General features: G+C 43.9%; 1 protein-coding gene across 3 annotated transcripts in view; it reads left to right on the top strand.

The window, feature by feature from the left end:
* dennd2b (DENN domain containing 2B) overlaps window positions 1-16,917 on the top strand; it is a 45,823-nt gene that overhangs the window by 1,470 nt on the left and 27,436 nt on the right. Inside the window, exons 1-2 of one of the 3 annotated variants that reach the window (XM_086174626.1) lie at window positions 1,478-2,458; window positions 15,320-15,418. In XM_086174626.1, the coding sequence (XP_086030752.1) occupies window positions 15,345-15,418 (74 nt within the window). In that variant the 5' untranslated portion in view covers window positions 1,478-2,458; window positions 15,320-15,344. Of the gene's footprint in view, window positions 1-1,477; window positions 2,459-15,319; window positions 15,419-16,917 lie in introns of those variants that run through there. The other 2 variants (XM_086174627.1, XM_086174628.1) reach the window with 2 other exon arrangements.

Raw genomic sequence — 16,917 nt, 5'->3', positions numbered from 1 at the left:
GCAGGTTGAACCCCGTCTCTCGCCGGACGGCGGCTGGGATAGGCTCCGCCCCCAGGACAATAAGTATGGATATCGACCGAACCATTGGGTTGATTTTACATACTCGAGCTATCGTTCTATCTATTGTAGCGTATCTATTGTAGCGAATCACGAATATCAGGGTTTATGCGGATGCTTGTTTTCTGTGTGATTTTGGGGTTGCTGGCAATTTTGTGGGTGCGGTTTGAGGTGCAAGGGATTCAGTTTTTTTTTTTTTTCTCACCTGGATTTAAGCGGCGTGTCGTGGCTGTGGCCAGTGACTGCCATTTGCTTATTTAACAGACGTTTTACAGTCAACCAGGTGTTTTCCGTGACTAAAAAGTTACACCGGACAAATAGCAGGTTTTCCACCCTTTTGTTGTTCTGTTCTCGCTCGTCTCCAGAGGAGCAATGCGACGGCGGCTCGGTTGAAGAGCCCGTGTTTAGACTCGGAATGCCGTTTTGTAAATGAATATCGGCATCGGGTTTTCTCAGACAGGTTCAAGATTTCCAAATGGTCTTCCGCCCTTCGGACCAGAGTTCGTTCACGAGGCGGGGAAGGTGCTACGGTGCATTTTTGGAGTGTAGGTGGTAAAATCTTCAGAGCTATGCGGAATAATCCCTTTGAATATCTAAGGATTTTGGCTTTGCGGGAAATCCTAAACAAACACACCGAAGGCTCTGTTATTTAATTTGATTTGGTGAGCGTTTGTCGGCTTTAGCGGGGTAATCGTGAGAATCCGAGCTCGACTTAGTGTTTCAGATAGGAGCTTCGGGGAGGCCGTGTCACACATGTAAGGATTTCACCTCACTGGGAATTCCATGTCCGCCAAAGGCACGGCTGTTTTTGATTTTCAAAAAGGAAGCTCGTTTTCAAGAGTGAAATCCAGAAGCCGTCCCCGCGACGTTGGTTCGGTTTGAGGTAAAACATCCCAGGAGAGGAATTCCGGGCCCCTCTGTCATTTGTTTGGGGAAAGACAACCAGTATGGAACCCCGAAAGGCCGTCGCTCCGCCTCACGTTTCCTGCCAACTCATACGTGTCTCCTGCCATGATCGATGGCGTGGTTTTTGTGGCTTCCTCTGTCCCTGAGTCGGCGGGACGATAAAGCGACCGCAGAGGATGAATCAGGCGGCTTTTATGGACGAGGAATCCTTTAACATGGCGCAAAGATGTTCTAAGCGGCAGCGACGAGGAACCGACAGTGGACTGTTGTAACTTATCTGGTCTTTTATCTATTTACCCACGAAAAATAAACTTTGGATGGAAAAGAAAAGAACGCCATCGCTCCCTTGAAGTGATATTAATATGCTGATAAGTTGTTTGTGTTAAATTGATATATTATTGAGTTCTCATCCTTGTTTGCGGAAGCCAGCTGTTAATGCGCAACCGTCGGATCGGGATGAGAAGACGTCACATTAGCTGTCGTTCGCGCCGATTTAAGGGACACTTTTGCGCACTTTACGTTATCAAATTGCTCTTAAAAGAAAAGGAAAGTTGAGGGGTAACGGTTTTTGGAGTTCCAAATATGAAATTCATTCACTTTTAGTGACCACTTGTGAGAAGTACTGACACTATTTATCATAAAATAACACCAGAGAGCTAGAGAAGGATCTCTCTGTAGAGATGAACGAGGCGAGAAGCAGTTTAAAGTGTTATTAATGCATATGTTATGCAACTTCACACTATGACGCGGCCAACACTGGCGCTGGGGGGATATCTGGATTTATTTCACCGCTCTGACAAGAATCTAACTCGAAATAAAAGAATGTCAAAAATCACAGCGAGGCTGAAAAGACGATGATAAATCCCTACGTACAATACTCGCACGTCAACGAGCAGGAACCGGGATTTTATTTACTTTGGGAAAACAAGTATTTGTTTAAGCATCACGTGGCGTAAAGCATAATGGGAGACGAGTAGAAATGAAAAAGTAAAGCAGGCTGTCAGCGTTTTTCTGCTCAATTATTACCCAGAAGTAGTGAAACATTCCCAAGGGCATTTGCACAAGAAGACAACCAGATTCGAAAGAAATGCATGACATGATGCAGCAAACATGATTTCAGCCCATAAACAGACGTTTATCTTGTAAATATTCAGAAGGAGAGAGAGAGAATGGGAAAGAGAGAGAGAGAGAGAGAGAGAGAGAGAGAGAGAGAGAGCGAGAGAGAGAGAGAGAGAGAGGAGGACATTGGGCTGAATCCTAACAAAAGCGGGGGGCAAACAACCCGTTACTATGGCAACAAGTCCTGCCTTCCAGCCAGCGGCAGGCTGGAGTGTTTTTCTTTTTTTCCGGTTTAGAGTTGGGAAGCCTCGGCCAGGGAGCCGATAGAGAGCGGCAGGTATCCGGACGCCGTGAGGACCGGCGGGATTTGGCGCGTCACGACGGGATTATAATCCGCAAGTGTCCCGCAGCCATGGACGTGAGCGGGAGTTCGGAGGTAAAAAAAGAGAAAAGAAAAGAAAGAAAATAAAAAAAAAAACCAAATCGACCAAGCCGCTTTTTTTTGTCACACGGTAGCGCTAGTGAAAGCGACGAGACCGGGACGAGCGCCGGAAACCGTCCCGAAGTGTCGAAAAGTTCCTCCGGAGGCGCGTTAAAGTGCGGATCTGTGCGTCAACGTGACCATATTTGGTCATGGACGCGTTTAACGATGGAGCGACACGGTCGAACATCTGACTCCTTCTTGGTTCTTCTTCTTCTTCTTCTCCCCCTTTTGTTTTTCATCTCCATGGAGGGACGAATGTCGACCGAGTTTCCGGATTGTAATTAGTTTGGAAACCTCACAACAGGCGGAAAGCAGCCTCCACCCACGCCACCCCCGGCGGTGGCGTGGGTGCTTTGTCCTGAGGGAGATAGAACCGTGAAAGAATGCGTGGATTATGCTGCTATTACCGTTACTGCACGATTTAATAAGCGACCCCCCCCCAACACACGCACATACTCATTGTATCTTGAATCTCTCTGTCTTTTATGTACCGAGTTTACTGAATCTTAAGTTTGACTTGATGGATCTTGAGTTTGACTTAACGAATCTTCACGTTGACTTGCAGAGTCTTAAGTTTGTGCTGATCTTATTGTGTTTTTTCTTGCTGAATCTTGAGTCAGACTCATGAAATTAGAGTTTGACCAACGATTCTCCTGTTTGACTTGCTGAATGTCGTGTTTGACTTAGCGAATCTTGAGTTTGAGTTACTGAAACTCGAGTTTGACTTATTGAGTCACGAATTCGACTTACGCATCTTGACTTCTTGACTTGACTGAGTTTTATCTAATGAATATTGACTGAATCTTAAGTTGGACCTGCTGAATCTTGTGTTTTACAGTTTGACTTATTAAGTCTTGAGCTTGACTTAACAAATCTGAACTTTGATTTACTGTGTCTTGACTTGGAATGAATGAATCTGAAGTTTGACTTAATGAATCTTGTGTTCGACTCAATAAATCTCGACTTTGACTGACCCTTGTGTTTGATCGTATGAATATTGAGTTTTTCGTACCGAATCTTTTCGTAACGAATCAGAAATAGATATCGTATGTGTGTTCGCACATCAATCATTACATCATGGCTTATTAAAATCCCACTTTCCTGTCTAAATAGAATATCACTAATTTTATTGCAGGCAGGGACAAGTGTACCACTGGAAGTCAAGCTTCTATGTTTTTTTTTTTAAACATCTCAATTAAGATTAGACCATTGCTTATGAAATAAGTGAGTAAGTTTTTCTCTCTCCTTTAATTTCTGATGATTGAGTTCTCCCTCATTTCGTGTTATTTTGGGGCCTCAATACTATGACTGCATCAAACCAACAGAGTTTTTATGTCATTCCCTTTCACAAAGAGGTAACGTTTCCACATTAGCGTGTGTGTGTAAACTCCAGGGGATTGCTAGAAGGGACAGAATGTGTGACTTCACACTCCGAGCGGGAGTATTATTTGAGTAATCTTATTATTGGTACTTTTCTCATCCCCTTCCCCAGCTAAATTTCACATATGGGTATTTTTTTTCGTCTCTGCGAGTCTCCAACTGACAAGGGTAACCGGTAACACGGTATTCCCGGGGGGGGGGGGATAACTAGTGCTTTTCTGACACTCATATGTAGCTCATGATCTTGCAGTCTTCTACTAATGACCGCACTTTATTGGTATGTGAAGCAATCCTTCATCTTCCCAATGACCTCAGCGCCAGAAAAGCCAAATGTTTTCTTTATATAACAGATAATACGTTGTGATGCTCACCAGAAAAGTTGAAGAAAGGTATTTTGTAGCCGGGCGTCTACATGAGGATCGCAATATAGCTGCCACTTGTTGTGTAACATGTGCAAAATGTGGATAGAACATGGTAATTTATGTTTTGTTAATTGCTGTATTGCAGCCATTTTGTGTTTGTTTCTGTCCTGTTTGCAGTGGATGCAGACATTACCCTAGGTAACATTACCAGGAGGAAAAAACCCTCTTTTGACCAGAATTCTACACATTGACGTGGATAACTCTCAGGTTTTCCACATTTTTAAATTTGTTGTCCCGACTGGTGAGATAGTATTTATTTCCTACAAATTTCATTCCTCACACAAATCATTTATTGACCACACATGGCAGAATCTTCATTCCCTCATGATATGAAAACAAAGTGACAGCAAATTGATTATTTTGATGATGAACCAAAGTTTATTAGGAATCTCCCGAATGTGTCCTTGCCTCTTTCAATAGAATACACTGGTCCTATCACTATGGCAACGTGCAGCTGAGCAAATGGGTATTTATTTTCTTCTTGCCACCGTAAGAAATGCAGCAATGCAAATTTCACCGTACTACTAAGTAATGACAATAAAGGTGTTCATTCATCCATCCATCCATCCATCCATCCATCCATCCATCCATCCATCCATCCATCCATCCATCCATCCATCCATCCATCCATCCATCCATCCATCCATCCATCCATTCATTCATAACAGTTTAGTGTATTTAACAATACATTAACAACATGTTATGAATCCTTCAGGTTCCTTGGTTTCCTCACGCTGTTGTGTGAATGAGAGATTGAATGTTTGTATGTTTCTAAATGTCGTTTGAATGAGAGAGTGAATGGTTGTGTGTCTGTATGTGGCCTTGTGATCGACCGGCGACCGGTCCGGGACGTCCCCCGCCTCTCGCCCGGTGCCGGCAGAGATAATCTCCGGTCCCTCGCGGGCCTCAGTGCAGGATAAGCGGTATTGATGAGGAATGAATAAATAATTGTAATTTAATTTTATTCGGAGCAGTGAACTGGAGTTCTGCTTCTCGTGTCAACGTTAATAGTGGGACCTCTGCTGTCTACGACATAGAGAGGCATTGCTGCTGGTCACATTTATAATACAATTCGCTTAAATAATGGAATTTTCATTAAAATCTTAGGAATGTGGTGACTTCTTTGTCTGGAGATATTTTTTGTTACGCAGTCAGGAAGTAGAAATGGACCTGGGTGGCGGCCTGTCACGTTTTCCGCCTGTCAAGAGAACTCCTTCTCTTGACAATGGCACGATGAATGACCACAGCCAGTCTTTTACACAACGCAACTTAGCAAATTCCGAGTCGATAGAAAGACTTGATTCAATAATCTTTATCTCTCAAAAGATTCTCTGTTGTCAGGATCAAACCTGGTCCAGTCTCCGCGGACAGGACTGTCAACACCAAGCTATTGAGCGGATTCTTGTGTGTTGCGAGCCTGGCCTATCACCAGATATGCTCAAAGGGACGCTTGTTCATTCAGCGTCACAATAAAGGAGCTCATTCCTGATTTTTCATGCCGCAAACACATCCAGATAGTCCTGGTGTGATTAGCTGAACCAAAGTGAACAACGTCTAACATCACTCTTCCTGGTTCCAGACTGTTGCAAGGCTCCCCTTCGTTTATGCTCACGAGAGCTCGGTATTGCGATAGATTCAAATAGTAGCGTGTGGTAATCCGGCGATGGGATGGTTATTACCCTTGTATGGATTATTTATTATGGACTAATCACGGGGGAAAAAATACGACAGGCAACTTAATCAGAGCTGTCTAGTAAGGGAGGAAAATTAGATTTCTTAGTATGTTACTATTTTTTGTGACAGGTATCTGTAATAATGTAGTACAATAGCTGTATACTTTTGACCCAAAGTGCACGTTGCACTTGAGCCTGGCCAGTGTATACAGACAGAAAACAAGGGAAATGCGGAATGCAACCGCTCACGTCGCTGTTCATCTGACCGGCTGAATGTTTGTGTCAGACATGCCATGTGATTGCAATGTGTGCTTGGCAAAAACTAAAGAGCGCTGTGGTCGGCGTTCTCACCTCATTGAAGGAGAGTGTCGGTGGGAGTGGAGACTCAACTGTCGGGTTTCAATCTTGCGAGCAAAAGGTGGCCTGTTGATGTACGGCATATCAGCTGAGTGATCTGCTGGACGTCGTCCGGCATCAACCCCTTAGTCTTCCTTGGTCTTGGCTGGAATTGACTCCGGCACCCCGCGACCCCACGTGTTGAGTAATTGGTACAGGAAACCGACGGATGTTAATTATTGGCACTAAAGTCACATAAATTCCCCTTTAGGCTGACATCAGTGATGGTACAGGTAATTAAACTTCACTGCATGTATATCAGGGCCATGAATATGCATTGGCAAGTTTGTCAAATGTAAACAGCTTTGCTCAGCGCCATCCTATTATGTTGGCAGGTTTGCTGATCCAATGCGCCGCTGCATTCAACATTTTCTACAATTGTTCTGTATTATAGTCACAGATGGGTTAAGCGCCCAATGATGTCGACTTCAAGTGAATTGGTTTTAGTCGTATTAGCACCTTGGCTGTTGGGGGATGTGACCCAACTACTTAGGCGATGAAATTTCAAACAGATCGTGTTCCCTCAGAGGATGAATTGTACTCAATTACGCCGCCATCCCTTCAGTTTCTGCCATTAAGGTAGACATATGGTGGAATGTCTAAACAAAAATGTTTATATTCCCCAGAGCACTAAGTGTGATGAGTGGTGATCTGTTGAGTTTTTAAATAGCTCCATTATCAGGTTGAAAATTCAGTTTTCCCGGTCTCTGAGGCGTCTCTCGGATCCGCTCTACTAGACTACTTCCCGATGTTTAGTGACTGCGACAGAGTTCATAGACTATCATCACCGCTCTCAGGAATTTACTTGACTTCCCGATAAATAGGCCAACACTACTCTTTTTATTTCTTTCTTTCGGAAACATTTGTTTGGCATCTTTCTAAAGGGAAGCTCGATCAGAGCTTTTAGAGTGCGATGAATAGCCCCGTGTCATCTGTTTGTCGGGCCTCTCAGCACATATTAAGGGTCACAAGATCATAACCGCCTACTGTATCCCTGAGTTGATATCTGCTGAGGGGAGGGCGCACACAAACGGTCTTTCGCCGTGGTCCGTCGTCTGTCGGGAAGATGCGGCGTCATAGGTTTGCGTCATAGCGAGATTCTCAACATGAGAAATGATGCTTTATGTACCTGTTTGGCCGCGTTCAGGTGCCGTAACAATGGGCCGGGAAAACCACCTGCGCCTGCTCTCCTCGCAGTTTGGACCCGGTGCGGCGGACGTTGGTCGCATTCAGGCTGCGACGCTTTAGTGCAAGCTTAAAATCTCACATGTGATGAATAAACAAAAGTCTGAAATGAATCACAGTGTTTTTCTCAAGAGTTAATAAAACTCCGTGACCAGATTGTGTGTGTAAACAATTTTAACGGCCAAACTAACAAACCATGTTAGTTTAGCCTGTCTGACTGGAAACAGACCGCCACTCCTGTCACAATTTTCAGAATAAATGATATACGCACGCATTTACCTGGGCCTGCTATTTGCAAGTGATAACAAATCACATCTGGCTTTGTCAACATAGCTTTCACTGGAAAAGGAGGCACGACGTTCCTTGTGATACGTGTTCCTCACGCTTTTGTCGCAAGCACTAATTCCATGAAAACGACAAGATAGGCGAGAATGTTATTGACTTCATCACAGCTATAATCGCTTTCATTGAAATTCGTTTTTCATTCTCGTGACCGGGAGATAAAATAAAGACTGCATGTCCAATGCTGTCTCCAAAAATGTTGCCTGGTGATTGTCACAGAACCTCTTAACTCAACTAAACAGTTTCCCATGTAGGAAAAATGAGAAGGAGCTCAACAGGTAACGTACGGCTAATTATTATTTATGTTTGGTCAGTTGAACTCTGACTTCAATACGCAAACAAGAATAAATCTTATCTACTCCATGCCCTCGGAAAAGTTAAAGACTCCTGTGTCAGAGGTCAGCTGACACTCGGTATCTGATCTCCCCTCCTGCTCGGATGGATCTAAGCCTGTTTTCCACATGCCTGCCTCTGCAGCTGTGCATGCTCATATCTGGGTTACGCAGGAGGGTTTTCCCTCCTGTCCACAAAGAAAAAAAATATGCCATGATTATTGTGGAAAAAAAAAGCTGAAATGGCTAAAAAAGGAGATAAAAAAAGATTTTCAGGAATTGGCTCCACCTGGCCATGTAAGCTAAGTGGCAGCATGGGAACCCATGTGGTAGTGTATGCGGGTAATTATATAGGTATGATTATAGCCAACTGCCAGTAGCATCAACCTTGGTGGTTTTCCTCTTACACACACACACACACACATACACACACATGCACGCACACACAGAAGCCGTCTGAGCTTTAAACTGCCCTCTGGAGACACTAGCTATGTATTCAGACTTACAGTACATACATTCAGAATATAAAACACCGGTCTCGGTCTCAGCTGAGAAGTTTCCATGTTTACTCCGCAGTATGAGTACGGCGTTACAATGCTGCATTCAGTGTAGGGGATTGAACCGTGGTAAACATTGTTAGGATAGCGGTGTTCTGTGCAGACTGTGGGAGTTTTTTAAAATATGCTGTATCTACTCAGAAATTTGGGTGCATTGTTCCAATTTGTCTCGTGTGCAGTATTCACACACTGCACAGTTTCAAGTAATACATATTCAATGAAATATGTCAGCTTCTATGTTTTTTGCCAGCTTACAAAAAAGCAAACAGGCATGCTTCCTTTTTTGCAGAACAAAACTAAAGAAAATGGCCAATATTGGTACTATCTAAAGGTTCTTAGATCAAATGCGCCTCACGAAAATGTCGCACGGAGAGCTGAACAAATGGCCGGGTTGTAATAAAGTGATAAAATGATGATTGTCAAGGACATTTGGGCGTCTCGACTCCCATGTTAAAATGATCTAACGCAGTCGCTTCAAGTGTTCTTTGTCAACGGCGGACAAAACACGTTTGCGGTGTGGATGGCGTGCGCTCATATCAGCTGGCGGACTTTTGAGCCCAGGGGTGAGAATTCAGACGTCTCCAAACCCCCTCGCGGCTGAACCGAGCTCCTCTGGTGGTTCCAAACACCTCCAGGACCTCAGTGTGTGCTGTCTACTTGTGCTTTCTTTCGGAAAACAGTCCTTGATATTGTGAACGCCGCGGTGGTCCGAGGGACGGGGCAAATACTGGAACATTCCATCGATGTTGCGGGGACAGCTTTTTGTCCCGCGATCAATCAGTTGTGAGGGGTTTGCGGATGTGTCAGCTCTCTTCTCGGCAACATTTAACCTCGTTAAGTCTCTCTCGTGGAGGCAAATGGTCGCAACCCATGCACGCGCGCGCACACGTGAGCACAAGCGCAAATATGCACAAGGCTGATAAACGCCTTGCTTTTTAACCACGTCTCGCTCTCAAGGACACGATGAACACAAAGGGCTCTTTTATACAAACCTGATCTCCCATTTCTTGTTGCTGAGGAGAAAAAAACTAAAAAAAAAAGGGTCGCTACGTCACCGAGGGGATGCTGTCGGATTTCTCAAAGGAACGTTTTTGTCTTTTCCGAGCGCCCCCACCTCACAGCAAGAAGGTCTCTTGCTCGATTCCCACAGCGATCCCTCGAACCCCAACCCTTTATTGACGGAGCGTTCTCTCTGAGTCCAAAACATGCAGGTGGTCCATTGGAGATCCCACATTGCCCAGATGTCTGAATGAATGGGTGAACGGTTGCATGAGACTGTTAATTTCTGTCAGTAGTATTGCCAAAAGTAATCACTATAGGAGTAAAAATCCCTTGATCAGTATTATAAATGTCTAATACTTTGTTTTGAAAGATTAGGATAGGATTAACTATGAGTCTGAATGCAACACAGAAAGCTACGCTACAACCTACTCACGAGTTTATTTCTCAAATTACGAAAAGAAATACGGCAAGCCGTGGGGGGAGGGTAGCGTAGATTGCGATGCGCATGGATGATAAAACAGCGCATAGCTTCTTGCAAGCGCAGACCGTTTTCAAAAGAACGACCTGTTAAAGTTAAACAGAAGATTAAACACTGAAGCCATTCGCCCTTGAAAAAAATGCGGCAGCTAAAGATGATGGATCTACTGCAGGGTTTAGGGACCGCTAGTTACTCTGTCAGTGGCTGCATAATGACAGAAACAACAAATCAATAAACCTGGTCTGAGTTCAAAGCCCACCAAAGAGGTTCTCTCTCTTGGGATCCCTTTATTTCTACAGTGAATGACACATAGATCAGTCCTTGAGTACTTAACGGACAAATACCCAAAGGAGCAAGTCATAGCTTGCGCACTCATTATTGGACAGATTGCTGGCGGGAAAGTAGAGCTTTCCAGCCTTTTATCACAATGCAAATTCATCATATTTCCAGGTCTTTTGAAGAGATCTTGCTCAACCAAACAAACAACCCTACTTGTGAATGAGCTGTATACCTACGGTGGTTCTGAGCAACTGATCCCAGATGCTTCACTCGAGTCAAGAGTGTATTCATTTAAATGGAATGGAGGTGACACCCACTTACTCATCAAAACGTGCTGAAGTACCGGTAATAAAGTCAAGGAGTCAATAAACCTTTTAATATTTTTGGGGATTTAAATGACCGAGAGCAGCTTAACGAACCCATAGGCTGCAGACAGAGTCGGAGAGCGATGGCGCTTAATGAACAGTGTTCAAAATGTGCGCGTTATCAAATCCATTGATTTAAATGACTGATGAAACAACCCTTTTCCAGTTATGAAAGCGACAGCGGCGCTGCCGAGAATCAGCAAACAACTGTGAGGTCAAGTAATAGAACCGGCTTCATAGATTTATTGTTACGCCATTTGAAATATGGACGAGATTTCTATGTTCTAATGAGAATTATTGGGGCTTAAATTTAAACATAAACAACAACGCACAAGAATGAAATAGCTGGAGTATTTGTCCTTCTCCAAACCCCAGGTGGTGACCTTTCAAAGAGCAACGGATTAGAAAAAAGCTATGTAATCAGAAGTGACTCGACCAAGTGTGGGAGGGACTAGCCGAGAACAGCGGACGTGGCTCTAAGTTCCCTAAACTTCTCAAAAGGTTTGATCGGGAAAGTACAGTAACTCAGGGTGTGCCTTAGCTCACTGGGCTACTCCCTGGTTAAACGAAAACCCACTTCAGAAGCCCAGTGAAAACCTGAGTGGCTTTATCTTCAGTTTTGTGCACGGAATAATTGGGTTGCGGGCAACAAGAATTGCATTGCGAAAGCAGTAGGAGGTGTTTTGACAGAGGAAAGTGGACGGCTGTTCGCTCCGCCACCTCCCTCGCCCCGTAGTATTGGTTAAAAAGGTTAAAGTATCTGGACATCTGTCATGAAGTCGATGCACAACATGACTGGGATTGTCTTCTGTAGGGGTTCAAAAGGCATTTCTCATTCCACCTCCACTTTAGGTCAGAGGTGATATTTCCTTTCGTCGCGCTTTGGTCAACATCTTCAGACAGAGCGGGTCGAGTCACGGGAACGTGTTGGGAAGACTTTTCTTTGGCGTTGAGGCACAAGGGCATGGGTATTCCCATGGATTGCAGTAACCCGACTGCCAGCTCAGATTCTGTTATCTTGCATTTGTCAATTTTGGTATTCAGGTTTATACTTCGGATCTGTGTATCTGTATTGTACTGTCGAGTCCATGCCGTGTTGTATTTTCTTGAATTGTTAAAAAGATCCATCCATCTTTTCCTGCCCATTCTCTATGCTGCTGAAATAGCAGCATCCCTAATATGGGCGTGATAATTGACGGATCTCATCTTCCATCAGGCATAATTTAATTAAAGATGTTTGAATGCATTGCGTCTTGAGATTCTCCTCATATTTCCAAAACAGATCAGAGTCTGACTGACGACAAGCAACACATATCGTCGCCTTCTTAAAATAATTGCTTAAGTCACTTTTTCAGGTTGGTCCAAAAACAAAAAACTGAGCCCTACATTGAATTAGGTGTTGATTTCATCAAAGAAATCAGTTTTGTCCAACAATGACTTTGGCAATAAGTTTAAGAAGGTGATACATTTGTATCAGTAACCCCTGGAAGATTTATCAGCCTCATTCCAGAACAGTTTAAGCTTCTTAACTTGGTTTAGTTACTAGTCTTGTTCGAGGCAAGCCGACACCTAGGAAGTGTTACGGGGCGTTTATAGGATGCACTGACGTTTGAGTCGCTTCGAAAACGCTCTACTGCGCTTTCTTTACTCTTAACTGCATATTATATGTTAGCATTATTTACATAACGAGAAATAGACATAAGAATACATAAAGAACATGCAGAATTTGAGCGGCAAATCTGGTTGAATGCACTCCAAAGGTACTCCAGAGCTCCTTTTGAAGTTGTTTATGTATTGTGATTTCTTGTAGGGAGATGGTATCGGACCTCAGGAAGTCAGCTAGTTGACGCCTTGGAGTTTTCCCTGAAAATGACTTTCAAAGCTCCCCATGACCCACTTTTGTGTTATTGGTATTCAGAAAATTCATTCATATGAACATTGTTCGCAATCCTGCTCCGTCTAACTGCTTTGTGAGGAGCTGTCACTATTCAGAGTTTTTTTTTTTTTGGTTTCTTTTTATGTCTAATTGTGCTGTCATTTTAATATGTATGAGTTAAAGTTGCGAAAATGTAAATATTCCATACCAATATATAATCTTATCACAGGTATTGATGGGGAGTTATATTTTCTTGTTGTGGTACCTATTTTATGAATGAATTAATCGATTCATTGATTAATTAATTTATTTATTCATTTGATGATTTATTCTGCTTGTTCTTCAAACAGTATATCTTAATTATTTTACACCGAATGTTTTCTCTGCGCTCCATCTTCCAAAAATGTATTTTGCTTGTCACCAGCCCTAGAAAGATGATCTATGTGATTTATTGTCCAATCTGATTCCTGAGTCACTCCAGAACTATTCTCTGCCGTGCTGTAAACATTGCGCCGCTTGAGAAGTTGTGCGCTCTCTCGGAGACCCCCTTCCCCCGCCCCCTTGCGAACATTTTTCTCTTCACTCGAGCGTTCTCCACTTTCACCGCTGTGATTTCCAAATTCCCTCGCCGAGCCCTTGTGCTTGCGTAGATCATCAAAATGGAGCGGCGGCGTGTTTCTCAGTCCTCCAGTCTTCTGGCGCTCTGGTAGATTCTCTCTGCAAGCTGGACGGGACACCGTTCTGTCTTTCACGACAATAATAATTCACGCGCCATCCTTTTAGCGCAGTCCACAGCCACAGGAAATAGCTGACAGCAGGAATGCTCCGTCTCGCTCCTCATCTGTCTCTATAGGACCCAGCTGCACTACTGGTTGGCTGGCTTCTTCATACAACAACTTCCTGTAAACAAGCCATTCTGCCAAGCACCCTCCCATCCGCTACCTCTCATCTCCAGGGATCTCCATTTGACCTCCTTATGCTCCAGAACAATTGCTTTGAGCTTTCTTGAAAGGGTCACAGTGCTGCTTTTCAAATTGCGGTTATCACGGACAACGGCCCCCGGTCCTATCAGGGGATTTATCTAACAGCTGATGGGTGTATTCTAAAAAATCAGGTCCGGGAAGTGTTTACCCTACGGATGTTGTGTCAACAGATGTTTTCTCTCTGTCGTATGGCCCGCTCATTATACAATGTAAAGGAGCGCAATGGACATAATCCAAGAGCTATTTTGAAGGCTTGGCATATCGGTGAAAATATTCTGCAATATATTCTGCTAAATATGCAGATGTGGCGATGCTTTCATAGAAACAAGGCGCTCATTGTGTGGATTTTCCCCGAGACATAATGTGAGAAACTGACTATTGTTGATTTTAAGCAATGTATCAGTGATGTGACACTAGATTCATTCATCATCCATACGCTTATCCAGCATCCAGGATCCCCAGGGGAGCTGGAGCCTATCCCGGCTGTCAGTGTGCGAGAGGCGGGGTTCACCCTGGACCGCTCGCCAGTCAATCACTGGACCACATATAGAGACGTACAACCGTTCACTCTCTCGTTCACACAGGCAGTTCAGGGTCTCAGATGAACCTCTTGCATGTTTTTGGACTGTGAGAGGAAACCCGGAGGAAATCCATGCAGATACGGGGAGAACGTGGAGACTCCGCACGAAAAGGCCCCGTGTCGGAATCCAACCGGGGCCCCTGTGACACTAGATACTGAACGGAATATGGACAGAAATTAGCCCTCATTGTTTTGATTTTAAATGTATTTTAGGAACAAAGCGGGGGTAGAGGTACAGATGACTGTGTTTACTGACCTCCAAAAAGAAATGTAATCGTCTCTTTAAATAATCAAATAACTCTGAACGCTATCCTATTCTTCTCATATTATTATGTCTTCGACAGAAAAAAGACATTCTGAATATTCACTTTTTATGGTGTACTGCAGTTTTGATATGTAAGCAACACAAACAAAAGACCAAAAATTGTTTTGTGAAAAACCAAATCTTCCAGTTTATTACTTCAGGGAACGTCGCTTATTATTAAGTGACTCGATACCTGCTGAGTTGCTTCCGCCACTTGGGTTTCGGTGTCTTCACTGGTTTGGTCGAAGCTCTGCCATTGAAGGGGGGGTGATTTATTAAAAATGCCACCATCTACAATTACTCATTGTACATTTTAAAGGAGATTAAGAAAAGGTGAACAGTTTTCGAGGACACAGATCTCTTGTCTCAATTCCGGAACGGTTGTTATTATTCAACTATTTGTACCTTTTATCACAAATTGCTCGAAGCCACCGATTAGCATTACACTCAGCTGTTGATTGCCTTTGAAAGTTCAGTGCAACCTCAATTTATCTTTTCATACATGGGAGTTTTGAAGAAAAAGTAGTCTTTTTTTTGACAAGCTTACGCGCTTCTCAAAGACCTGAAGGATCTCAAATGGGTTTTCTGATGATACTGTCCATGCAAAGAGAACACCCATGAATGCTAAAGCTCTCTCTTATCATTCTGCATCCTTTTAGGTGAGCGGGAGGTCTGCAGACAAACATGACTGCCAACAAGAATTCCAAGGCTGTGCCCCATGCAAGAGGGGGTAAAGCACCCCGGGACATCCCCGAGAGGTCAGTGACACGCGGGACAGAGTTGACCGGTGGGCTCCACCAGCCAGCTCACGTGGCATTTCATCTGAGGACTGGGAGCTCTCTGACCGGAGTCCATGTTTTCCACAAAAGAAAGTCCCGGAGTCATCCAGACTAAAAACTGTTGTGAAGCCGCAGAAACCCTTAACATCCCTTTAGAATAATGAGATTTTCTCTTTAACCGTCAAAACGGATTACTGAAGCACATCACCTTGAGATGACCGGTCAGAAAACAAATTCAATCGTAAAATTCTGAAAATATCCAGGCTAAAATGGCTTTATTACACCCTCTCCCCTTTAAAGTGATTTTAATGAGCTACCAAGCTCGTCCGAGCGGCTCTTTTTCCACGTATCGCAAAAACAGAGAATAATCATGAAGGCATGTAGCAAACCTGAACTGCTGTTCCAAATCATTCTCTCGTTTTCCGTAACAAGAAGCACAGTTCGGGGTTGATTTTCCCGTCGATGGAAGATTCAGTGGTTCAAACTAAAACGGAACAATGAATTGTGATCGGGCGCGTTTGCAGATAAACCGGCGGTGCCGCGTCGTGATCCGGGGCAAAAACGGCCGCGTCGTGTTTTTAGCCCCGACGTGTCGAGATCTGACAGGGAACCGTCGGGCGAGGAAGACAAACCTCGCGGGCGACACATGATATCAGAGCTGCTCATACTATTCTTACGGTCCGTTAGTCTGTCATCTTTTCTATTTTTACAAGAGCCAAATTTTTTCCCCGAACCACAAAGTCTCTGTAGTAGTTACACATGATAATTGCAGTTCGCTGCTGTGAAATTTAGTTTGTTTACACTGTCATCAGTCACACCGCCGTGTGACACGACAGAGGCTGATTTTGCAGCGGCACATTTCTGCGTACCCGCACCCCGGTGCCAAATACATAGTAATAAGGCTTAATTATAGCAGGGATATTATTGGATGGGCTACAATGCAAATTCATTATGTTTCTGATTTCCTGTACTGGTGATGCTCTGGCGGTTGAAATATACCCGCAGTACTGTAATCTGACCATATATCCCGCTTGCTTTCTTTACAAATTGGAGCGACTTGAATTGAAAATCCAGACCCGGTTTAATCATAATGTAAAATTATAGGATATAGAAGGAAGATGGCCAAGGTAAACATGTGCAACATTCTGGTTTTTGGCAGCGCAAATGTCTCCCTGTCTCGCTTTTGACGTGACCGTTTGGGCAATTAACTTCACCGTCTCGTGACGAACGATCCGAGAAGACGCTTTTTAAAAGTGACCGGTCAACCATTTCGCTCTCCGTCAAGAAGCCGCGCGGTGAGAGCGAAGCTGAATTCGTTGTGAAGTTACATATGATGCAATGGTTAAATATAATAGCAGGAATGATGTTTTTTGTGTACAGTCCGCTTCCTTCACTCTGGTCAGAAACGGGAAGTGGCCTGTGGTTAAGTCGCCCTCAGAGCCGGAGCGCCAGCCAGCGCCCAGGTGGTCATTGGTAAC

This window comes from Fistularia commersonii, chromosome 27 (assembly GCF_037954325.1).
Source record: "Fistularia commersonii isolate RoL2024-O1a breed Wild chromosome 27, RoL_Fcom_v1.0, whole genome shotgun sequence".
Lineage (NCBI taxonomy): Eukaryota > Metazoa > Chordata > Actinopteri > Syngnathiformes > Fistulariidae > Fistularia > Fistularia commersonii.
This window is presented reverse-complemented; position numbering and strand designations above follow the sequence as displayed.